At 36.9% G+C, this 25,500-nt stretch overlaps 1 protein-coding gene across 1 annotated transcript in view; it reads left to right on the top strand.

Moving 5' to 3' along the window:
- The window catches only part of MBD2 (methyl-CpG binding domain protein 2), a 79,746-nt gene that overhangs the window by 40,843 nt on the left and 13,403 nt on the right, over nucleotides 1-25,500 (top strand). Inside the window, exon 3 of the mRNA XM_082668444.1 lies at nucleotides 659-796. Coding sequence (XP_082524570.1) covers nucleotides 659-796 — 138 coding nt within the window. The remainder of the gene's footprint in view (nucleotides 1-658; nucleotides 797-25,500) is intronic.

Genomic DNA, 25,500 nt, shown 5'->3' with positions numbered 1-25,500 from the left:
TGGTTGATTAAAAATATATAAGTATGTTGCTTGCCCTTCTGAAACTTCAATTTTAAGTTTTTTTAAAAAAGCATTAAATGTGCTATAAAATATTAAAGATAAAGGATATTTCCTTATTTTATTACATTTTTCTAAATTGAGCTCTGTGGAATTACAACTTTCATTTCTAATTATCTTTTTTTTAATATAAAAGGGAAGGTTAACCTTTGTGGTTTTACGTAAGCCTGGCCCCCGACAGCTCATGAGGTTATTTATATTTTAATGGCCAAGTGCGCTATTAGTTTCCTCCATTTTCAGAATGTAGAAATGACTGCTTTCCGATTATTGTCCTGAAAACCCTCCTTCCTTTTGTGTAACCTAACCTTAAACATATTTGTTCACCTAGAAGTTCCTAGTATCTTGCTAATCAAATTAATTATGAATTTTAATTTAGAGAATTTTCTTACATTTAAAAGAATACAGAAAGCTTTTTATTATGAGAAAACTTTGCACGTCTTACATAATAAAGTGATTAAAGTGTACTTCAGAGTATTTAAAATGCTGAGATTGAGAAGTTTGGTATAATCCAAGTTAAAGTAATACATATTGAATTAATAAAAATTTATCTAATTGTATTTATATATAATATTTATTAATTAAAACGCACTTATATCCACAGGGTAAGCCAGACTTGAATACAACATTGCCAATTAGACAAACAGCATCAATTTTCAAACAACCGGTAACCAAAGTCACAAATCATCCTAGTAATAAAGTGAAATCAGATCCACAACGAATGAATGAACAGCCACGTCAGGTAAGGATCTAATTGGTTCTCCAACCTTATTTTTCAGAAAATTCTGGTATCTTTACCAGATATAGTTCAAGTAAACTCTGGTTAAAATGGAATATATTTGGAAAGAAAATTGTTTTATATCCTAGGCTATTACATGAATGCTGGAGAATAACTCTGATAAGACAACATTTAGGTAAAATGTTTTAAGAAAAAAATTAAGTTAATTAAAAAATCTAAAATTAATTTTATGGACTCCACTTTTATGCTTTTGTGTTGTAATGTACATCAGACTTGGTTCTGCTCTTCTTAGTTTTTTAAAGATTATCTTTCCAGGGGTAATATTTCCTAAGGGGATGAAGCATGCAGTTGTGTTGCCTAGTTTAAAAATATTTTCTATTATTTGGAAACTACTTTTTGTTCTGATTTCTTATTACAAGAAAGCAGCCCTCCCCTTTGGAAAAACAGAAGTAAATAAACTTTGTCAATATGGTATATTGTCCTGTGACTTCCATTTTTGTATAAATTGCATTTATTTTTCTCTTCCTTTATTGTTTCAAGCTGTATTCCACCAGAATCTTTTCTTAGAAAAAAAGTATTATCTGAAAGGCCTCCCTGCTGCTTAATAATGCCGCTTAGCCAGGGGAGGGAGACTTGACAAAACGCTTAAACTTTCCAAGTAGTCTTGCTCACTCACTCCCTAATTGCGGTCAAAAAGTTTAGGTACTTTGTGAAATTTTAGTAGCAATTGGGGTGAGGGAGTGGAGGGAGAAACATCGGTGCATTTTTTCTCTCCTTTCTCTGCCTCCTCCCACTTAAGGATTAGAAACACTGATTTACCTACGACCAGTATCTTTTGCTCTCGTATTCCCCTTTTAGATGTCTCACTCCACCTTTTCATGTGAATTTTGTTTTTCACTAGTCCCTCAAGTGTCTCATCTCCAGACTTCAAAAAGGATTGGGCCAAAACTTTCAGACAGTTGCTCTAGAAGAAACTACATAAAGAAATTCAGTTCCCACATCCTCTGTAGTGTTTTTTCCTCTTCAGGTGAGCCAGGAAAACAGAAGATATTTGGAGCCACATTGGATCAGCATCTTGCTATAGATGTCTCAAGATTTGAAGTTCTAAACTTGCTTTACTGTTGGTCCCCAAGAGATTCAACAGGGGCCATGTAAGTGTATCACATCCAATATAAAAGATGCGTACCTGCATGTGCCTTTAGGCTCTTGTCACCACTTAGGTTTTCTTTGGGCCATTCAGCTTTCTGTGCCAGGCTTTTCCCTTCTGTTTTACTACTGCACCCAGTGATAGCCACCAAACCACCGGCAGTTTTAGTATATTCATTCCAACAGGGAAGGAATTCTGCCATTCTGAGCTTTGCCCACCTTGACAAAGCCATTCCCTGATTGTGTTCTTTCTTAGATACTGTCTAAAGTCTTGAACATCTTGTCCTTTGGCTTTTCGGTGATTTTAAAATCGTTTCCTTGTAAAGGTTTTTATCAATTGAAAAATTTGAAAGTATGTAATTGGGTAAGACAGTTTGCTTCAAAAAGCCCAAAAGATAAAGAAAGTGGAATAACTAATAATATTAGTTCCATGTTGAAAATTTGAGTTGTCTCATTGAGAACAGATAGTATTTAGTAAATTTTATCCTCATCTTTTCCTTGTCAAATCATTCTCAATATAGTCTGTGAACAAATATTTTGGTTAAAGACAAACCGAGTAGCAAATTATGGTCATTTTAACAGGAATTTAATTGTTTTCTGCACTTAAGTTCAGTCACAGATTTTAAAAACAGTAGTAATTATATTTACTGGGTGTTTATCTGGTTGTAGAGATATTGGCAACCTAGATTTTTAAAGCTGAAGTAACCAGATTAGTTGCTTCTTATTCTTTGGTATGTTGAGTAGTTGTAAGTTTTCCTTCTTTAATTAACGTTTATGAGATTGTTCTCAAGTGAAAAGAATATGTCAAAAAAGCTAAATCATCTCCTGCCCCCACCAAAAAAACCCCACTTATGTCATTTTAACCCAGATCTTTTGAGGGTTTTTTTGTTTTGTTTTGTTTTGTTTTGTTTTGTGGTACGCGGGCCTCTCACTGTTGTGGCCTCTCCCGTTGCGGAGCACAGGCTCCGGACGCGCAGGTTCAGCGGCCATGGCTCAGGGGCCCAGCCGCTCCGTGGCATGTGGGATCTTCCCGGACCGGGGCACGAACCCGTGTCCCCTGCATCGGCAGGCGGACTCTCAACCACCGTGCCACCAGGGAAGCCCTTTTGAGGGTTTTTATCTTCCTTCTAGCTTTCAGAGACAGGAAGTGTTAAAATTATTTTGGAGGTTACTTCTCCAAATGTTTGCACTGTTTTTCACATTATCCTCTTGTCACCTGACAATTTTTGCTGGATGTTTTTGATTACGCTAAGACATTAGTTGTCTCTCCACCTTCTTTATCCTGAACGTAAGAATTGAGATAATATTTGACTACTGTCTCACTAACAGGATTTCAAAATATAGGACTGTGCATTGAGTAAATGCAGGAAAATAGTAAAGAGACAACTTTGGTATTAATGTTTTTTGAAATCATGATCTGTCATCCTGACTATTCCAGTTTAGATTCAGGTTTTTAAGTAAAGGAAAGATGTTGATTTAATTATATTTTGACATACATATGGCAGATGACTGCTAGTGAGCTATTCTTGTTGAGGAGATAGTTGGCATAAAATACATAGGTAAAAATGATTCTTCCAATTTTGCTACCTTTTGCATAGCTTCATTGAACTAGATTAGTAATATAAATTGCCAAATACTTCATTTGGAGAAGTTATTCTGATCATAGAGTAAATAAATTAGACAGTGAGGTTTCTATTTTTTTGAGGTTCCTGCAGATACGTTTTTATCTTAACTGTATCACATTATTTTAATAAGGTATTCAAGCTAGTGGTATTGTAATTCCTTTCGGAGTGTTGAATTTTGAGACCTAGAACTAGGATTTGATTTTTAGATCTTTTACCTTGAATCGGTTTGAAGTGATTAGTTTAGATGTGAAGCAATCATAGAAATTCATAATTCTGTTTTTATATAACAAACATCATATGCCTAGTTCTGTCTAATATGGCAGTCTAATTTGAGTTCTATAAAATATATAAATTATGAAATTCTAATGTACTGACTCCTTGAAAATGCCTTAGTTTTAAAAGGGCAAATTAAGGTATGTAAACAAAAGTGCATTAAACAGAATTCACCAGTGATTTCTGCCTACAATTAAAATGATAAGGTAGAGATGGCATTTGTAAAATCTGGTTATGATAGGGTAAGTAGCCAGCCAGTTTTATATATACTATTGGCATATTTAACATGTATTTGTCTTGTCATTAGATTAAAAAGAAATCTTGACTGGGGTGGAGGGAATTCTACCAGTTATAAGACTCTTATCCCAAACAGTAAGATCTTTGAACTATCCTTATTTGGCCAGATATGTAAAACATGCCCCTAATTCTTTTTAATCTAATTGAATAGTGATTTTGCTGTCAAGGGTGTCTTTCCTAGCTTCCTTCTTTCAATATATGGAGAAATCACATATCTGTTTCTTTCTTATTTCTTTAATGCTGTCATCTTTGACACTTTATGGTCTCTTGCTTTTTCTCTTTTTTTATCCTCAAATCAAAGAAACTTCAGCTTTTGAGCCATTACTTTTTCCTTTTAATTAAAGCCTACAGGCTTTAGGTGTTTCTGATAGTCTTTGAATATTAATTACATTTCTTACAGAATATTCTTTTTTTTACCGAAAAGTAAACATTTAAATCACCGAAGAAGTGGATTTAAATCTTCCATTTGATCCTAGATTTTTTTCCTTTTATTTTGTTAGCTAATTCTTTGTTCAAAGGATATGAAACTTGCCTTTACTCCATTCCAGAAATGTCTTTTTTTAATGATTTTTTTCCAGCTTTATTGAGATGTAATTGACATATAACATCGTGTAAATTTAAGGTGTACAGTGTGACAATTTGATACGTGTATACATTGCAAAATGATTACCAGGAAAAAGTTAGTTAATACATCTATTACCTTACATAATTACCATTTTTTTGTTGTTGTGGTGATTGTGAGAACATTTAAGATCTCTCTTAACAACTTTCAGGTGTATAATACAGTATTGTTAACTATAGTCACCATGCTGTACATTAGATCCCCAGAACTTATTCATCTTACAACTGGAAGTTCGTATGTTTTGATCAACATCTCCCCATTTTCCCCACCTTCAGCCCCTGGCAATCACCATTCTACTCTGTGTTTCTATGAGTTTGGTTTTTTGAGATTCCACATATAAGCAAGATCACACAGTGTTTGCTTTCTCTGTTTGACTTATTTCACTTAGCATAATGACCTCAAGTTTCATCTATGTTATCACAAATGGCAGGATTTCTTTCTTTTTTATGGATGATAATATTCCATTGTGTGTGTGTATATACATAAATATATGTATGTATATATACACACACACACATTATCCATTCATCCATCGATGGACACTTAGTTTGTTTCTATAACTTGGTTATTGTGAATAAAGTTGCAGTGAATATGGGGGTACAGATATCTCTTTGAGATGTTGATTTCATTTCCTTTGGATATATAGCCAGAAGTAGGATTGCTGGATCATATGGTAGTTCTATTTCTAATTTCTTGAGGAACCTTCAAATGTTTTCCATCATGGCTGTACCGATTTACATTCTTACCAATAGTGAATGAGGGTTCCCTTTTCTCTACATCCTTGCCAGCACTTAAATCTCATCTTTTTGATAATAACCGAGAGTGACTGTTTTTACATGTTAGAAGAAACTTTTTAGGTGAAAGGTAAATTTTAAAAATGTGCACTTTAAAGACATTGTGTGTGAAAAGTTTATAAAATATTTTAGTATTCAGTTATTATAACCCTGAAAACTGCTGTTCATTCCAGGCATTTTAACATTTACTCCTTCCTAACCCCTGACTGTTACTTCTAGTTTAGTCTTTAGTATAATGCTTTTATGATTAAGAAATAGATAAGCTAAAGCAGAGAGTTCCATGGAGGATATTATATTCCTTGTCTCTAGACAGATAAATTGGCTGCCTGGGCAGAAGAAATAGATGATATGTTGTCCAGTATTATTTAAAAGCATTATTCTGGGTGATGTTGGAAAGATGCCATGTATATACACATACTTTTAAAACATTTCACCTAACATTGTATTATACACATTTAATCCATGTTTTATATAATTTGTGTGCTATAATTTTATAATTAACTGTATATTATTCCAAAAACTGTGCATTGTGCTGGCATACAATTTACTTTATAATTTCCATATTATTTCCAGTTTTTCACCATTATAGGTAGTACTCAAGTGAGTATCCTTATGTATGTAAGTTCCTTCCTATATTTTTCAATATTTCCTTGGGCTAGATTCCCAGAAATATAATTAGTATGAATATTTATGATTTTTGATACATACTGGCAAGTTGATTTCCAAAGACTTGTACCAAATTAAAAGTCTATTGACAAATTATGTGCAGTTCAGTTTCAGCTTACCTTCTATGGTATTATTATCAATATTTCTTCTTCTTGGTAGTTCATTGTATAAAAACGATTTCATTTTAAATTTGCACTTATCTGAATATTTGTGAAGTTGAACAGACTAAAGCATTTGTGTTTAAATTTGCAAATGAGAAATGATTAAAGGATCTGAACAAGGAAGTAGCTTTTTTATTACCCCTCTGAACTGAACTTGACCATATCTTGTGACCTAAAGGTAATACCAATATCTGTGCTTCCCAGATACATTCCCTCTTACCTTCTCAGACAGCTCACTCAATGGATTATGTCAGCTACCTTTCATCTTCAACTTCTTTCTAAACTGGCTTCTTCCCCAAAGCATTTAAATATATTCAAATCTTCCCTATCTTAAAAATTTATTTATTTTACTCTGTGTCTCCTTTAGAATTCATTTTCTTTCTTTTCCCTTTACAGTCAAACTTCTTGGAGTTGTGTGTATTTACTATCTACTTTACCTCTTAGTTTTTATATCTCTGAAATACTGCTTTTGTTCTCACTGTGCCGCTTGAACTGTTCTCATCAAGATTATTGATGATCCTAATTAAACTGGTTGAGCAAACTTCAGTCCTTACATTACTTAACCTGTTTTAGTATTAGGCACTCTTGACTACATCTGCCTTCTGAAATATTGTCTTTTATTCTGTGACACTGTAGTCTCTTGGTTTTCCTCCTTCTTTGTTTTTTTCTCAATTCCCATCCTGTGTTCCTTCTGTGTCTATCTTTCAAAATGGTGGGGTTTCCTAGGGAATACTGTGCATTCTTCTCTGTAGGTAAACCCTCCATGGATGATTTCACTCATTGTCATGGCCTCAGTTATCATCTATATGTTAATGATTTCCAAATTTACATCTTTATCCTGCGCTTCATTTGTTTGTATCACTCAATCTACTAACATTGTTTGCTTAGACATCTCACCAGTATCTCTAATTCATCTTCCCAAACTTCATCATCATCCTTTCAAACCAGCTCTTTCTTCTATATGCTTTATCTCACTGTATGTACCACTGCCCACTTGGCCGCCTAAGCCAGAAACATGAGCATCATTCTTGACTCTTCCCATCTCTTACCCCCAAATCTAATTAGCCAACAAGTCCTGTTGACTCTGCCTCCTAAATATTCACTTGCTCCATCTCTCTACCAAGGAACTATCATTTCATCTCTCTGCTTCTTGTCTTATTTTCTTCAGTTCTTTCTTCATATTGCATCCTGAAGATCTGTTTGACATAATGATCTAATAGTGTTATTCTGCTGAAAACGTTTTGATGATTCGTGTTAGTTTTTAGGTCAAAAAAAAACCCAACATGACTTTTAAAGTCAAAACACCTAACATAACTTACAAAGTCCTTCATGATTTGGCTTTTGTGTATCTCTCTGGCCTCACATTCTTCCCTTGTTCTACAACTGAATCATGTGAAACTGTAGATTTTTGAATGTGCTATTCATCTCCCCCTCTGCACCCTGCCCTTGCATTCCCTGATCATATTTCATGCTGCTTTCTTTCCCACTTTAATTAGCTATTTCCTGCTCATCCCTCAAGTCTGAACTTAGATATCACTTCATCTGTTCAGGAAACCTGATTCATGAAGTCTAGGTTTAGAGACCCTCCTTAGTGCTTCTCCTTTCTCCTTTTCTGATCATAACTGTATTAGCTGTTCATTGCTTTATCCATAGTGTCTCCATTACGTCAGTGCTTAACACATATTTGTCGAAGTAATGAATGAATGAATTTTTTTTTAATTCAAAAATCATGAATTGAGCCCTCAACTTGTGCCAGGCACTTTTCTAAGTTGTGGGAATACTGCAGTGAGCAAAACCAAGTCCCTGCTCTCATGGAACTTACTTTCTAGAGTGATAGGGAGAGAGACAAACAGATAAATACATATATAATGTGTCATGGCATGGTAAATGCAATGAAAACAAAAAGCAGAGGAGTGAGAGAATATATGGTCTTTGAAAGAAGAGAAGTATGGGTAGGACATTCTAGACAGAGGTTTAAATTTATTTATTTATTTATTTTATTTTTGGCTGTGTTGGGTCTTTGTTGCTGCACACGGGCTTTCTCTAGTTGCGGCGAGTGGGGGCTGCTCTTGGTTGTGGTGCGCGGGCTTCTCATTGTGGTAGCTTTTCTTGTTGCGGAGCATGGGCTCTAGGAGCACGGGCTTCAGTAGTTGTGGCACATGGGCTCTAGAGCGCAGGCTCAGTAGTTGTGGTTCATGGGCTTAGTTGCTCCGTGGCATGTGGGATCTTCCCAGACCAGGACTCGAACCCGTGTCCCCTGCATTGGCAAGCAGATTCTTAACTACTGCTCCACCGGGGAAGTCCCTAGATAGAGGTTTTAATCTGGCTCTTGTATGTAATATGATAACTGACTTAAGGCCAGGAGACCGTTGAAGAAAGTATAGGAAGCTAGGGCATAGATGATAAGATTGGTTTCATGCTGGTCATAAAATAATTGACAAAATTTATCTATGAATCAGCTGTGCCTATGAGGAGAGTTTTAAAATTTAACGTAACTGGGAAAACAATGTCGTTGACTGGAATGTGGAAATGTTTTGTAAATAATAAAATATGAATATAAGTATTAGAAAATGTATACTCTTAAGGCAGTTGTGGGAAGTAAGAGATCCAGGCAAAGGATGCTGGGTTGGAGCCCTACAGAGAAAACTGCTTTGGTGACTTGTCGGCTTTATGGGGATGAGAGTTGCAGCTGAAAGATTATATGTGAATTTTTTTAAAAAAAATAATGAATCCATAGATTTTTCATTCATAGTGACCTTTAATGATCATATATTTTTCTAGATCACTTAAAAATATTTCACCGATATGGGTAGATCCATGGCATTTTTTGAGATTTTTGTATTTCTCTAAGAAACGTAGGAATATAGATGAAAAAAAAATCAATGCTTAAAAACTTGTGTTTCCCAACAGTAGTTTCCTACTTTTTGTGTCTTTTAGTTCCATTTCCAGAAGCATTTAATCTCAATTCTGGTCACTTCCCTTTATAATTACCTCTGTATTTCTGAATAATAAACTTATTATCCTATTTCTTTATTTATATTAATTTTAGACATTATTTCTTGACTTCCCACAATGGTACATGAATACATAGTTCTCTCTCTGCTCCATGCTCCCAACATAGTTATATCACATTTTTAGTTAAATAGGTTAAATAGTCAGGGTTTACATTTTTATGACTGAAAGTTATTCATGGTTATGGCAAGTAATGTCTTTTACCATCAGCATCAGAATTCTTTATTGTTGTCAGTCTTAAGAATTGTATGCTACGTTTTCTTTATAACAGAGTTAATCTTTCCTCATGCTTGTTTCTGCCACATGCCCATTAATAATACTTTCCTTATGCTGAAATCCGTGGCGTTCCTTCTTGTGTCTTTCCTGGAATCACCTCTCCTCCTCTTCAGTCTGAATGCATTCTCTGGTATTGCTGTGTAGCTGTAGCTCTGAGGATTTTCTTTACTGTGCTTCTGTGTGGGGAGTTTGTTTTCTGGAATTCTGTCCTCCTCTGTCTCAGTAGATGCCTTCAGTTTGTAACGAATCCTCTAGTAGCTTTCTAATAAAATAAAATGGGAGGTAAAGTTGAGAACCTGCACATTGGAAATAAACTTTATTCTATCTGGACACAGCCAAGTTTGTCTGGGTATGAAATCTTAGATTGAGAATCATTTTCCCTGAAGTTTTGAAGGCGTTGTTTCATTGTTCTCTAGTTTTAGAGTTGCCAAAGAGAAATTCAGTGCCATGCTCAATCTCTGTTCCTCTTTTATGGTCTTCTTTTTTGTCTCTTAAAAAGTTTAGTATATTTATGATCTTTAAAAATTCACTGATATGTGCCTGTAGGCCTTTTTTCATTCACCAGGCACTTAGTATGTGATAGACGTGACTACTATCCTTTGTGTGGGAAATTTTCCTGTGTCATTTTTCCCCATTTTCTCCTGAATCACCTAACTTTCCATTCTCTCTTTGTATGAGTTGTGTATTAGCCATCTATTTCTACTTTTTCTACTATTTCTACTTTTGTATTTTCTGTCTTATTATTGTTGTTTTACTTTCTGGGCTATTTTCTTGATTTTACTTTTAGTCCTTTGATTTTTTTTTTATTTTGGTGATCATATTTTTAATTTCCAGCATCTGTTTCTTGGCTTTTGTATATAAAATTTTGCTGTTCTTGTTTTATGGATACAACCTCTACTCTTTCCTCTCTGAATCTATTAATTATAGGGACATTTTTTATTTGTATGATATTTGCTTTTTCTCTGTTCCCTGCATTGACCATTCTGTTGCTGTTGTTTTAGTTTCTGTCTTTCTTGTTGTCTGTTATGGATATTCTTCAGTGAATATTGTAGTATGTGTTTTTGGTTTTGAGCTTATAGAGGAGAAGTGCTGGGTCCTAGAGTATGCATATGTTCAGCTTTATTAGATGCTACCATATAGTTTTCCAAAGTGATTATACAAAGTTACCCTTCTACCAGTAGTGTGCAGTTGCTTCAAATTCTTGTCAGCACTTGGTATTATCAGTCTTTAAAAATTTGAACATTCTGGTATGTGTTTAGGTGTATTTGTTACCATTTTAACTTGCATTTCCTTGGTATTTAATGATACTGTGCACTGTTTGTATGTCTATTGGCTGCATAGATATCCTTTCTTTTGAAGTGCCTACTCTTTTATGCATTGTTCTGTTATGTTGTTTATCTTTTTTTCATTGACTTGTGGGAGTTCTTTGTATATTCTGAGTATCAGTACTTTGTCAGATATATCTATCACACATATCTTCCAGTTTGTGACTTACCTTATCCACTTCCTTAATGGCGTTTTTTGGTAAGTGTAAGTTCATAATTTTAAGAGAGTTGGGAGGTGGGATAGAGCCTGGGAGAGTGTGGGGTGGGGGCTTCTGGGGTGCTAGTGATACTCTGTTTCTTGATCTGCATGGTAGTTACATGAGTGTTTACTTTATGAAACTCCAGTGAGCTGTATACTTATGTTTTTTTTACACTTTTCTGTACGTAATACTTCAATGATGATTTTCAAAAAGTAAAGGATATACTTTATCAGTCTCTTCCTTTTATTTCTGTGACGTGTTTAAGAAATTTTTGCTTACCCCAAGGTTATCAATATATTCCCCATGTCATCTTCTGAAAGCTTTGTTTTACTTTTGCATTTGGGTCTATGATCCATCTGGAATTGACTTTTGTGTATGATGTGAGGTAGACTTATTTTTTTCCCATATGGATATCCAATTGATCCAGCACCATTTACTGAAAGACCATTCTTTTTCTGTTGCTTTGTGTTGTCACCTCTGTCATAAATGAAATTTGTAAGTGTGAAAGTCTTGTGAAAGTCTGTTTTTGGTCTGTTCTGCTCCTTTGCCCTATTTGTACATGTGAATCTGTTTCTACACTCTGTTTTATTTCATTGGTCTGTTTGTTGTTTCTCAATACTGCACTCTTTTAATTGCTGTAGTTTTATAAAAAGTCTTGATATCTGGTAGTGTAAGTTTTCCAGCTTTCTTATTCTTCATTTAAGATTATCTTGGTTAGTCTTGGCTGTTGGCATTTCCACATACATTTTATTTTATTTGTTTATTCATTTATTTAAAGTTTTTTTTTTGATGTGGACCTTTTTTTGTGTGTGTGGTTCGCGGGCCTCTCACTGCTGTGGCCTCTCCCGTTGCCGAGCACGGGCTCCGAACGCGCAGGCTTAGCGGTCATGGCTCACGGGCCCAGCTGCTCCGCGGCATGTGGGATCTTCCTAGACCGGGCACGAACCCGTGTCGCCTGCATTGGCAGGTGGACTGTCAACCACTGCGCCACCAGGGAAGCCCGATGTGGACTATTTTTAAAGTCTTTATTGAATTTGTTACAATATTGCTTCTGTTTTATGTTCTGGTTTTTTTTGGCCACGAGGCATGTGGGATCTTAGCTCCCTGACCAGGGATCAAACCCGTACCCCCTGCATTGGAAGGTGAAGTCTTAACTACTGGACCACCAGGGAAGTCCCCCACATACACTTTAGACTCAGCTTGTCCAGTCTTCTTCAAAACCTGCCAGGATTTAAATCTATAGATCAATTTGGGGGAGAATTAACATTTTTACAATATTAAGTCTTACAATTCACTAACCTGGTATATCCCACCATTAAGATTTTATAGTTTTCAGTCTAGACATCTTACATCTTTAATTGATTTCTAGATATTTGATGTTTTTTGATGCTATTCTGATTCCATATAAATTTTTTCTAGTTATCTGTTGCTAATATGAAGAAATAAGCTGAATTTTGTATATTGACTATGTATTCAGTTATCTTCCTAAATTCATTTATTAGATAGTGAGTTTCTCCAACTTTGCACATGAACAAACATATCATCTGCAAACGAGAGTTTTATTTCTTCCTTGTCAATCCTTAAACCTTTGATTTCTTTTTTTCCGTGTCTTATTTCACTGGCTTGGAATGCTAATACGATCTTGAATAAAAGTGATAGCAGACATCCTTGTCTGTTATTGTAATACCAGGGAACGTGTTTAATGGTTCTCCATTAAATATGATGCTTGCTGTAGGTTTTTTGGTAAATACCCTTTGTCAAATTAAGGAAATTCACTATATTCCTGGTTTACTAAAAATATTTTTCATGAATGGGTATTGACTTTTATCAAATTATTTTCCCTACCTAGTTAAATGGTATAATGATCTCTTTTATGTTAATAGGGTGAATTACAGTGATTGGTTGATGTGGTAAATTGCAAGACTTGACTTTTTTAGATGGAAAAACCTTTAAACATACCTTGAATTCCTGGATTAAGCTCAGTGTGGTCATGTTGTGTTATCACTGTTCAGATTTGGTGTTATTTTGTTTAGGATTTTTTGCATTTATAGTCACAAGAGAGATTGATGTGCATTTTTCTTTTCTCATAATTTTCTTCTCAAGCTTTAGTATCAAGGTTTTCCTGGCCTTGTAAAATAAGCTGGGAGGTGATCTCTCTTTTAATATTCTCTGGAAGAATTTGTGGAAGATTGGTACTTTTCTTTAAATGTTTGGAAGACTTAATTGTGAAGTCATCTCAGCCTAGTTTGTTGTTGTTGTTTTTAAGTGGGAGGCCTTGAAATTGCAGATTCAATTTATTTAATGAGTACATGGATGAATATTCATAGTTCCTATACCAACTTTGAGAACATGTTTTTCTAGGAATTTGTGCATTTCATAATTTTCAAGTTAATGATATAAGGATGTTCATAATATTTTCTAGTAATATTTTTAATGTTTGTAGTATCTGTGATACCCTCTTTTCTCTGATGTTGGCAGTATCTAGGTGAAAGGTGGAATGAAGTACTGGGGAGAGCTTTCTTAACAAGTTTTGAACTCAGTCTATACATGCACGTTTCCCCATGGAAAACCAAACTCCTACTTTTATCATCAAATGTATTAAGATAATATTTATTTTATGGAAGTTAGTTAATTATAATGGGTTAAGCTTTGTCTTATTTGACACTTACTGCCTTGAAGTAATTTTCTAGTAATATTGGAACCTTTGTTTTCTCATTGTCTATATTTGCTTTCTATTTCTTTACTCTTTATTGTCAGCTTTTTGAGTCCCTTTATTTTTAGAAATTTTTTTTTTCCATAAAACATACAGTTGATTTTTTTTTCCTATCTGATCTGAGGGTCTTTTTTTCTTTTATAGCTGAGTTGACCATTATATTTATTGATTTTATAGATATGTTTGGTCTTGATTCTATCATTCTATTTATATACTGTTTTTAATATTTTATTGTCATTTTCTGATATTAATATTTTTGTTCTGAGGTCTGGGTTTTCCACTTAAATTCATACTTCTGATAATTTTGAGGATTTGTAACCTGATTTTAGTTCTAGTCATTGCTCAATGTCATGTTTTAAATAGTATGTATGTACTTCTATTTCTTGATTTACTGATATTAAAAAGGAAATAGTATCTATTAATGTCCCACTATAAAAATGAGGAATTACTTTATACTATTGAAATTAGTTTCAGGGAAGCTCTTCTGAAGGGCCTCTCTTCTGATAGACAACTAGTGATAGCTCTCTATCAGAGATTAAAGTTCTTGCACTTGAGTGGGTTTTGAAATCATTAATTCATTTATTAAACAGAGTATATTGTTGCTTCTATTACAGGTGCTGTACAAACACACAAATCAGTCATGCATCCTCTCCTTATAAAACTTTCAATCTAATAAGGGAAACAAACACTGAACAAATAATTTCAACTGTGTGGAAATGTGACATACAAGAAATAAAGGAACATAGCTACATCCTTATATGGACTTACATATTAATAAGAAAATTGTTACAACTTTTCCTGTGGGAGTAACACATGAAAAACTTATAGGCCTCATGAGCAAGTATTCTTATTCCATGGTTATCTTAGGGTAACAGCACCTTTTCAGGTACTTGGCAAGTATTACCTACCAACTTTGTGTAAGTGAAGTGGCGTTCATGACAGAGTTCAGACGAGCAGCTGCAGCGGACGGTTACTGCACCTCCATCCTCCTCAGCTCTACTGCCTCTTGCTTCATCCTTCCATCCTCTCCAGCCCAAATTGTTATCTTTTGCCTTCACAAGTGATCTCACTGTAGTTTGCACAGCCACATGAGTCAAGCTTTTCCTTGATTTACATAATAATTTTCTTGTCATTATCTAGCCCTTTCTTCCTAGCCCACTACCCCAAAATAAAAGGGTATCTCATGTTTGTCTTTTGATGTTTGCAGGCCATGGTATTTAAGTTAAGTTGTTGTTTTTGCTGACCAAAACTAGCAACTCAGATATCATATGGGGTTGATCTGAAATAGAGCAGTTTATAAACTGGACAGCAAATTCCTTCTGGGCAGGAAACATTGTTCTTCTGTGTAGCCCTAACCCAGTGTCTTGCATATTTAGCTTTTCATGAATCACTGAATATAAAGTACATTTTTGGGGTTTTGCTTTAGTCTACAAATACATGACGAGATCCTTTGTTCTTTGATTAGATTTAGCAAAAGCCTTAGAAAAGTGAATAAGATATTCATCGAATTTATGAAATCCTAACGTTGGAAAATATTCTAAACAATACAATAAAATTTTTATGTTTTCAAAGAACTTCCTCGTTTTATATCAGTGTTTATCTTCTGAGGTAGATAAGGCAGTTATTAGTACTTCTATTTTACTAGTGAAGATACATCCAAAGGCGATTAAGTGACTTCCCTAAGACAGCACATCTATTTAATGGTTGAGTCAGGACCAAAGCATTAAACTTCCAAACCGGTGGTTTTCCTGTTACCCTGTATTCCCTGTACTTAGCCACAAATTCATCCCATGAAATTTGAGTGTCTCACATCATGCTCTTGAGAGAGATGAAGACTGTGCAAGTTAAAATTCATAAAATGGTTACATTTTAAAGGTAACTTTTGGTTCTTCTACTTTGCAAAGTATTAACACTTCTGTGCTCAAATACTTTAAAAGGTATATTACATCTTTTTTTTTAATGTTGATAATTATTTTGTTTTGTTCTGTTTTGTTTTAAATATTTATTTATTTATTTGGTTGCGCCAGATCTTAATTGTGTCAGGCAGGCTCCTTAGTTGCAGCTCAAGGGCTCCTTAGGTGTGGCTTGCTGGCTCCTTAGTTGAGGCACACGAGCGGGCTCCTTAGTTGTGGAATGCGAACTCTTAGTTGTGGTGTGTGAACTCTTACTTGCAGCATGCATGTGGGATCTAGTTCCCTTACCAGGGATTGAACCTGGGTCCCCTGCATTGGGAGTGCGAAGTCTTAACCACTGCGCCACCAGGGAAGTCCTGGTGTATTTCATCTCATACATTTTAAATATTTGTTTTTATTAGAAAAATTGCTTATAGTCTTATTTCTTTGATAATTACTGTTAGAAGTCTTTTGTTTTGTTAGAAATCTTTTGTCAATCTGTTGCCTAACAGTAATAGAAAATACAGACGCATACAGAGAAGCATCATAAAAGGCAGACTTCCATAAGTCTTCTGACAGCAGGCAGTGGCAACAGTGAAGTAGGGCAAAGGAGGCTTGAATCAGGAATTGGATTTGGTAATTAGAAGGTTACTGTGACTTTGGGCAGGTCAGTGTTAATATAATAGTAGGAGTAGAGTCAAGGTTAGAAGGAAAGAATGAATGGAAGGTGAGGAAATAAGAAAGTTTCTCTCCTGGTGGAAGGAGGAAGACAGATGGTTTGAGGGAGATGCAGTTAAATAAGGACACTTTTTATGTTAGCCATGTTCCAGTGTATCTGTCACTTCAGGGGAAGAATTCCAAGGAGAGGAAGGGGTAACATGGAAAGTGTGAGAGGAGGACTTTTTAAATTGATGGGCGGGATCAGAAGGAGGCAGGAGAAGATATGACCAAGCATCATTGTAGAGAAGCTGTCGGAAAGACAGCAGGACACTTATTCCTCTGAGACAGGAGAAAAGTAAAGGAAGGGCGAAATGGTCCAGGGGCGATCTGTGGGGCAGGGAGGGTAACTGAAGAAATTCGGGGCCTTTAGGCTTCAGTTGCTGGTGTTTCTAGTCAGCTGTGGAGTCAATTATTACAGGCTTCTTGGCTTGGAGCTAATATTCAGCTTGTGGTATTTAAAATGAGCAATAAGAAATAGAAGTTTGGATATATAGCAGTTTTAGATGAATTTAGTTTCATTATTGAAATCTCAGTGTGTTCTATATAGTCAGTTTGATTTTTTCTAATGGAGATTATAATTTCAAAAGGGAAGGGAAGATGTAATTTAAGACAAGATATGAAAATTATATGAAGATCTAAGTTTTAAGTTTTTGTATGGCTCAGTTTGGCGGGATGCTTTTTCCCTGGACTTTTAATTTAATATTGGCCAGGCCCCACTGATAGCTACATACTAAGAATTTGTGGAAGTTAAAAGGTTCAAGATCAACCCATGGTTCTATTTTGTTACCATACCTATATTTGAACACCTGAAGTCATTCTGAATGGAGCTGTGTTTTTCTCAGTAGTCAGTGACATCTTTGCACATACATATGGTCTCTGATCCTGTGGTAATAATAGAGAACTCCCTCTAAAATCTGTACACACAGATGCTTTTCAACTTACAGGTTGGGATATAAGATGTCGTGTTTCAGTCATTTGGAGCTCCACATCTTCCAATAGAAATATTATAAATGGTTCTAGTGTCCTAGACCAGCCCATAAAAGACGATTAAATCTAAAGTGTGTCTGAATTACTAAAAATAATTACTGTTTATAACCATGTTTCTATCAGGAAGTGTGTTCAATTTTCAACTCTTAAGGTAAGAAGTGTTTCTCCCACTTCTGCTTTATCTTACTCACCCCCTGGCTGTCTGGCCGTGACGAAAGAGGCACCCAGCTCCAGGCCACTTAGTGTGGTTCTCGTAAGGCCCGGGAATGGAGAGCTGGGATAGAGACTCTTTGAAAGTCAAGAAAGGGGCTGGTGTGGTGATGCATATGCCAGGGGAGGGTCTCCCTTCTGTCTCAGCTGTGAGATCTGGGCCCCTGCCACTGTAAACCTCCTGTCTCCTCTCCCCTTTCTCTTTCTCTGGACCCCTGGTTCTTAGCCAGACCTGATTTTGTCCTCCCGCCCCGACCCCAAATACCTGGGGAAGTTTGGCAGTGTCTAGAGACTTTTGGCTGTTATAACTGGGGTGGTGCTACTCGTATCCAGTGGGTGTAGACCAAGGATGTCGCTAAACATTGAGAACCAAGAATTATCCAACTTGACACGTCAGTAATGCCAAGATTGAGAAACTCAGCTCTAGGCTACTGCGACTGGTTTGAGATTTTTGCCTTCTTGCTTCACTGAGGAACAGAAATGTCGTTTGTTTCCAGATTCTTTTCTACCTTCTGTTCTTGAAACAAGCTCATAGCCTTTTGAGGTTTCTCTAAGGGCTCTACTATCATCACAAGATGGAAATAGATGGAGTAAAAATAACAAGAAAATTACAGTTTCAGGAAATCTTAATGAAAAGCTTCCATGTTATCCACTCACTGTACTTTAAATAGAACAAAATTCTCATCCCTCTTTAGGCTTCTGTCCTTCTTCCCCATTATGGTTTCCTCATTCCCTGGGCTTCCCTTCTTCCTACCGTACAGCTCAGTCGCAGAGGCTTTGGCAGGGGTCCTCTCTCCAGTCCTCCAAATGAGGAGTGACAAGAGGGAAGAGAAATCCTTGGGCTGTTTTGACGCGGAGTGAGGGGAAGTTTCCTTTGTTATTGCGTAGATCCGGCCAGAACAATTTTCTATTGCCCTGCTACTTTTAAGGAATTCACAGAATGAGATTATACCACAGCGTTTCCCTAAGTACTGCTACACGGCACGGGGGTCTCCTGTCTCTGCTGGTCTCTCCTCCTTTCCACCCGGCACGGTAGTTACCATCCCTCTGGCTTCCTGGGCATGTGACCTGAGCAGTTCCTTACTAGGGCCCGTGCCTGGTCAAGTGCTGTGCTGTCATCATGAAATAATCTTAATAACTTTCGGAACAAGAGCCTCACATTTTCATTTTGTACTGGGCCTTGCAAACTGTGTAGCTTACCAGAGTTCTCCCAGCCAACCTTGGGCCCAGGAGGGGCGCAAACTGGCTTGGATGAGAAAAGGAAGGGGAAGGGTTTTAAGATACTTAGAGTAGCAAGAAGGCCCCCCGCTGAAAATCTGGGCGGGACTGGCAGACCGGAATGCATGTCTCAGTCTTCCTTTGTAAACACGCACCTTTCCGAGCTCTTTTTGCTGTGTTTATATTTGTTAATTTTAGTAAGATGACCAATTACTTACTAGGTACTATTGTGTGATGAACAGTGTGCTAGACGCCGTGGGTAAAACTAAGTAGTAAACTGATACTTGCTCTCTATGGGTTATCTTCAAGTGTTTATAAAACCTCCTCATGTAGTGTCCATAACCATTTGAGATTGTTTTTATTGTCCCATTCCATAGGGTAGGAAGCTGAAACGGGCTATGTTACTTGTCTAAGTTTATAAAGCTAGTAAATGACAAAGAATGGATTTGAACCTAGGTCCGTCTGACTCTGAAGGCCAGTCCCGTTCACTCAGCTACTCAGAAGTTCAGTCTTCCTACTGTCCAGTTGACTCTCAAGTTGAGGTCATGAGTATACATAGGAGGTCAATTTCTTTTAATCAGTGAATTCTTTTAAAACACTACACAGTGCTTTTCAAATTAAATATAATGGTGGATGAAAATGTGTGTTTGATCTAGATGCTTTTCCTTGTGTTCATGAGAAATAGGTATTCGCATAAGTAACCTAAAAAAGTACTCTTACAGAAAAAAACTCAAAAGTCTTCCATTCTATAAGCTTCATAAATCACTCCATCTCTCCTGTTTTATGAAACATCTGTTGGAGCTAACACTCCATTGTTAATGTGACTTATCTGAAGGAGTTTTCTTGGAGTACGGGTTTCTGTCTTTAATTTTTATCCACCAAATAAAAAATGTGTTGTTCAGTGTCATTGATATTTGCGATTAATTCTAAGAAAGTAATTTGTAGAGAATATATTTTATACCAATTCTTTGGTTTTTATCATGTGAGCTACCCCACATATATTTTTTTTAATATTTATTTATTTTGGGGACTTCCCTGGTGGCACAGTGGTTAGGAATCCATCCTCCAGTGCAGGAGACACGGGTTCGAGGCCTGGTCTGGGAAGATCCTACATGCTGTGCGCCACAACTACTGAGCCTGTGCTCTAGAGCTCGTGAGCCACAAGTACTGAAGCCCGTGAGCCACAACTACTGAGCCTGCGTGCCTAGAGCCCATGCTCCTCAACAAGAGAAGCCACTGCAATGAGAAGCCTGTGTACCACATTGAAGAGTAGCCCCCCGCTCGCTGCAACTAGAGAAATCCCATGTGCAGCAACAAAGACCCAACGCAGCCAAAAATAAATAAATAGATAAATAAAAATTTTTTTTTATATATATATATATTTATTTATTTATTTATTTATTTGGATGCACTGGGTCTTAGTTGTGGCAGGTGGGCTCCTTAGTTGCGGCTCATCAGCTCCTTAGTTGTGGCATGAGAACTCTTAGTTGTGGCATGCATGTGGAATCTAGTTCCCTGACCAGGGATCGAACCCAGGCCCCCTGCATTGGGAGTGCAGAGTCTTAACCACTGCACCACCAGGGATGTCCCTTGATATCATCTTGAAACCCTGTGCCAGCTTTAGCCAAAATACATTACACGGCCAGGCCTCTTAATTCTACATGAGGAGGAGGCAGGCGTCGGCACCAGTCACCTACAGTGGGCAATTTACACAGCATTACTTAGTTGGTAAATGGATTAAGAGCAACTTGACAATTTTCTTAGCAGCTACTGATCTTTCATCTGCCTTTGATTTCATGACTACAAGGGTCTCAGGCCTGTTACTATTAGCACAGAGCCATGCATGTGAGTGTTGTTCCAGAGCTTTTACTGTTAAGACCAGGACTGTTTAATCACACTGACCTGAGTTTTAATTCCAGCTGCACCGCTGACTAGTTGTGCACCTTTGGTGAGTTACTGTAGGTGGGACCAATGATGTCTTCTTCAAAATGCTGTAGGGAAGACCGAATTACTGTATGTAAAGTCCTGAGCACAGTGCCAGGCTGAAGGAAAGGGCTCAGTGGGTAAGTGGGAGTTGTCATCCTCCTCCTCTTATTCCACCAAGAGGATATGCCTGGGCACAAACAGAACTTTGGGCAAGCCCTTTTTCTGTTTACACCTAAATAATTTGGTATACTCTTAAATATACTTCGACACACGTCCTCCTGCAGTGAAAAATAGAAAGGCAAATATCTTCCTCCTGTTCTCTGTGAGGAGAGGATAGCATGATGTGTTTTTTATCTTCTGGTAGAATCAGGAATAACTCGGGGGTCTCGGTGATCAGTGTACACAGCCCTGTGTGTGTCCTGCCATTCTCTCAGCACAGATCAGACCAGCCTTTTTCAAACTGAGATCCCCGGCCTGCATCAGAATCACCTAAGACACTGGTTAAAAAAATAAAATAAAAGCCAGCTCTCTAACCCCAGACCTACTGAACAGAATCTCTGGGGCTGAGGTCTTAGAACATGCATATAAAATAAGCCACCCTGGTTATTCTTGTGTATAAAAACCATTTAGAAATACTGGCCCATACTCTCTGTCTCACTCCCCTGCCTTTGCTTAAGCTATTTCCTTGGCTTGGAGTAGTCTTTCCTCTTCTATAGAATTCTTATACATTTTTCGAATGCTAACTCTTCCTAAAAGTCCTTCCAGATTCTCCCAAATTGGAAGTTAATTTTGTATCTTCATTATTGCAATTATTACAGTCTACCTCATAGAGTTTTGCTAGTTTTTCACCAAACAGTAAGCAGCCAGACGGCAGTGATTGCCTGATTGCCAGTTATCCTAATAACTATCCCTGGTGCCCAGCAAAGTGCTTTGTGTATAATGGGCACTAAAAGAGTATCTGTAATTTGGATGGATTCTCTACTGCTTTTTTCCAATAAAACCTTCTGTTCTGACTTCCTCCGAAGAGCACAGATCCCTTCAGAGTACGTATTATTAAGCTCAGGGTGATGGAGGACAGTCCTAATAAACATGATCAGCCTTACATCCCAGCACATCAGAATTGGGATGTGTGTTTGTGTATGATATGAGCAATTATTTGACACCCCCATTTCTTCCTCACCCTCATCTTTGGGTATCATTTGTAAGGCATGTTGAAAGAGTCTGCCAAAGTCCTAGTTATAACACATCATCATGCTTGTCCTCTGGGACTCTAAGATAAAGTACTTGCAGCCGTGCTTCCACTGATGTCATAGAGGTGTTTCCTACATTCATGTGAGGAGCAAAGGTGTAGAGATGGACTCCACTTTCTAGTAAGATGGTTTCTCCAAAGCTGCACTGCCCCTGTCAGTGATATTTTAGGCACTCTTTTTCGTTTGGGACAACTTTTAATCACGTCCTGTGCTTCTCTATCAACTGGCTTGTTGGATAGGGCATTGCCCAGATCGTTGGCAATATAAAGTGATGCACACACGGGAGCTATCCAGTTCTCTTATATACTGGAGGGTGACAAAGAAAACATGATATCAGAGGAGGGTCTGATTAGTGGCGATTAGAAAGGGATGTAATAACTGAGAGGGATAGCACATTAGGGAGTTTCTCCAAATATTAGATCCTTAAAAGTCTTACATTGGTTATTTGACCTCACACAAGGCAGCAAGGTTAAGCCATGAAAACTATTGGATTTGGCAGGTGAAATCAGATTTTCATTGGGTAGATTAGGATTTATGAAAGCAATAGTGTTCATGAAAGTATGGTGGAGAAGACAGCTGTCCTAGTGGGGGACTCCTTACAAATTTAGGGAGATTCATCTTTTCGACATTTCCGTCTTTAGATTTCTACTGGAAATTCAGTAAAAAGAACTCTAGATTACCACAGTTAATCACTTAGTAAACACATGGAATACATAAATGAGTAGATCAGAAATTTTAATTTCAGGCAGAGGAAGACCTCTCCGTTTCGCTGCACCCCTCCAAAGCATTCAGGGCTATAAAGTGACCAGAGATAACGAGAAAAGGCCACTGAACTTGGTGAGAAGAGCTGACTAAGTTTTAACAGTAAATTTAATGGAAATTCATGGAATAGGGGGTGGGGTAACAAAGTTGAACTGGGCCTGGGAGAATGGAGATAGTGCATGTTGATCATTCCTTGAGCAATTGGCTTGGGAAAAAAAATGGTAATTGTATCAGCGGGATAAAGTTTATGTTTATAAAAAAAAAAACAGAGAGTACAATTCCAGCACCCCAAGGAATTCCCTTGTGCTAACCCCTTGCAGTGAAACCCTCCCTCCACCCCTAATCCCTGGCAGCCATCCCTATAGTTTTTTCTTTTTTAGGATGTCATATAAATTCAATCATACAATATGTAAAAGACTGGACTACTTCACTTAGCATAATGCCTGCTCAGTATAAATTTTAAACATATTTTAAAGTACAAAGAATCCCCCCTCTTCAAAACAAAACAAGCAGGAACCTGAGAAGATGGGTGTAGAGAAAGTGAGTTAGGGACATATTGAAATATAAACAGACATCTAGCTCATGAAGATAGTTCCAGTCCTCATGGAACCTAGGCAAGCTTGTTAGCTTTGAACGCATGGTGGACAGGATGGAGAGGAGGGCAGTGGTACCCCTGACCAGTTAAATATTTTCTTTTCTCAAACTAGCCTCCTTTCCTGCTCTGAACTTTCCCACTACCTCCCCACTTCTCAGGGTGGGTAGGGGCAGGGAGAAATACACACATACACACTTACACATTCATAAATACATGTATCTCCATTTTCATGTCATAAGCATTTCATTTATAAAGAGCTCATCAACCTTTCAGTTTCAACTTTGCATTTAGTTGAGGGCTATCAGATGACGCGTAGTGGTACCAGGATTTGTAATCTAGAGCTGTACACTTGTTTCTCAATCCAAGATTTATTCTGTAAAATTTTTCTTTCTAAATTTTTTTTCCTTCAAATAAATAGGAATTTAAACATTAAAAATTATAGAGGGTAAACAATTTAACTTTTGCTATCTAGAGTTGGAATTTTTAGGTGTAATTTGTTAGTAATCATCTCTGTACAAGGTTTTCAAACTTGGTTTTTGGCAGTGTTATTTTTACAAATTATATATATATATAATTTTATTATAAAAGCACTTACTAATCTCATATTCACTGACTCCCTCTGTATGCTTTTTCATTAGGAATTAACTGCACTTTCGTTTTTCTTGTTTTTTTCCTGTAGTTGTGATATTCAAAGCATAGATGATTGTTATTTCCCCAAAGAGGAAAAGCAGGCAGACTGTCTTGAGACATTTATCACATTCATTAATTATTACCTTCACCTAACTATTTTTCTCATGACGGTTGATATATTCATGTCCTCATATGTGTTGACCATATATTCTGCTGCTGATGTAATTTGTGTGGAGATACAAGGAGCTGTTAACCATATACCAGAGGTCTTCAAAGGACAGTGAAGCAGGTTACTCTTGGTGCTAGCATTGTGGTTATTATATAATCTAACATATTATTGTTCTGCCATAAATAGAAGTATTTTACTGTATCTTTTCATTTGTCTGGAAGGCGATTGATACTTTTCATATATCCTGAAGTTAGAATATAAGCCTGAAGAGCCCTCAGAGTGGTCAAAATTTGTTAAAAGTAAATGTAATGAACCTTATTCCTACTCTGTGACAGGTGTTTACATATATTGCTTTATTTAATCTCCACAGTAATCTTATGTGATAGTTATTGCTGCCACATTTTACAGAAGAGGAAATTGAAACTCTGGAGGTTATAGAACTTGTCCAGGGTCATACATCTATAGCTGGGCTCTCAACTTGGGTTTGTGTGTCCCTCAAGATCCTGATTCTGAGTCCATTTACTCCCACATTCAGTCATTCACACAAATATTTTTTCAGTATTTACCACATGACAGGCCCTGGGTATCCAGGGTTAAAGACAGGTATATCGAATCCTGAGGAATTCCTTTATCTGTTTTTTGGGCTGTAGTAAATACGAAGCAGACTAGAAAAGAGATGAGGCTTAAGGACAAAGACACTGTCTATCTTATCTACTGTTGCATCCACAGGACAAGCACAGCACGTAGTAGGAGCTCAATAAATAAATGTCGAATGGATGAATGATATTAGTGAGAAGTAATAGCCAACTAGGAGAGAGAAGTAAGTGTAGGAAGGGTATAAAATCAAACAGAACTGTCCTGGACCATTTAGTGTTTGAATAAGCAATTGCGTACCTCACTAGCCCCAGAGGGTGTGAAGAGACTTCAGTGTGCTCACTGGTGCCAGAAGGATGACCTGGGGCCCCCGAGTGGCTAAGGCGACCCAGGCTTTGTGCAACAGGAGGAGAGTCACTCATGAACATTACATCCTGTTTAAAAAGCAAGGAAGTATGTAAGACATTTTAGGCAAGTTTCCATTAAAAAATGGCCTTTTCCCCTTAAAGTATGCTAAAGGGCTAAACTTCAGTGTCTTGGAAAAATCACGTAGATGGAGGAGTTATTTCCCAAACAATATTGGATTAAGAGGTATTACATAATATAGTTTTCTTCTTTCCTGGTAAATTATAACATTAAATTTT

The sequence above is a fragment of the Grampus griseus genome (assembly GCF_964374135.1).
Source record: "Grampus griseus genome assembly, chromosome: 12".
Taxonomy (NCBI): domain Eukaryota; kingdom Metazoa; phylum Chordata; class Mammalia; order Artiodactyla; family Delphinidae; genus Grampus; species Grampus griseus.
Note: the sequence above shows the minus strand (reverse complement) of the source record. Positions and strands in the feature narration are given on the sequence as shown.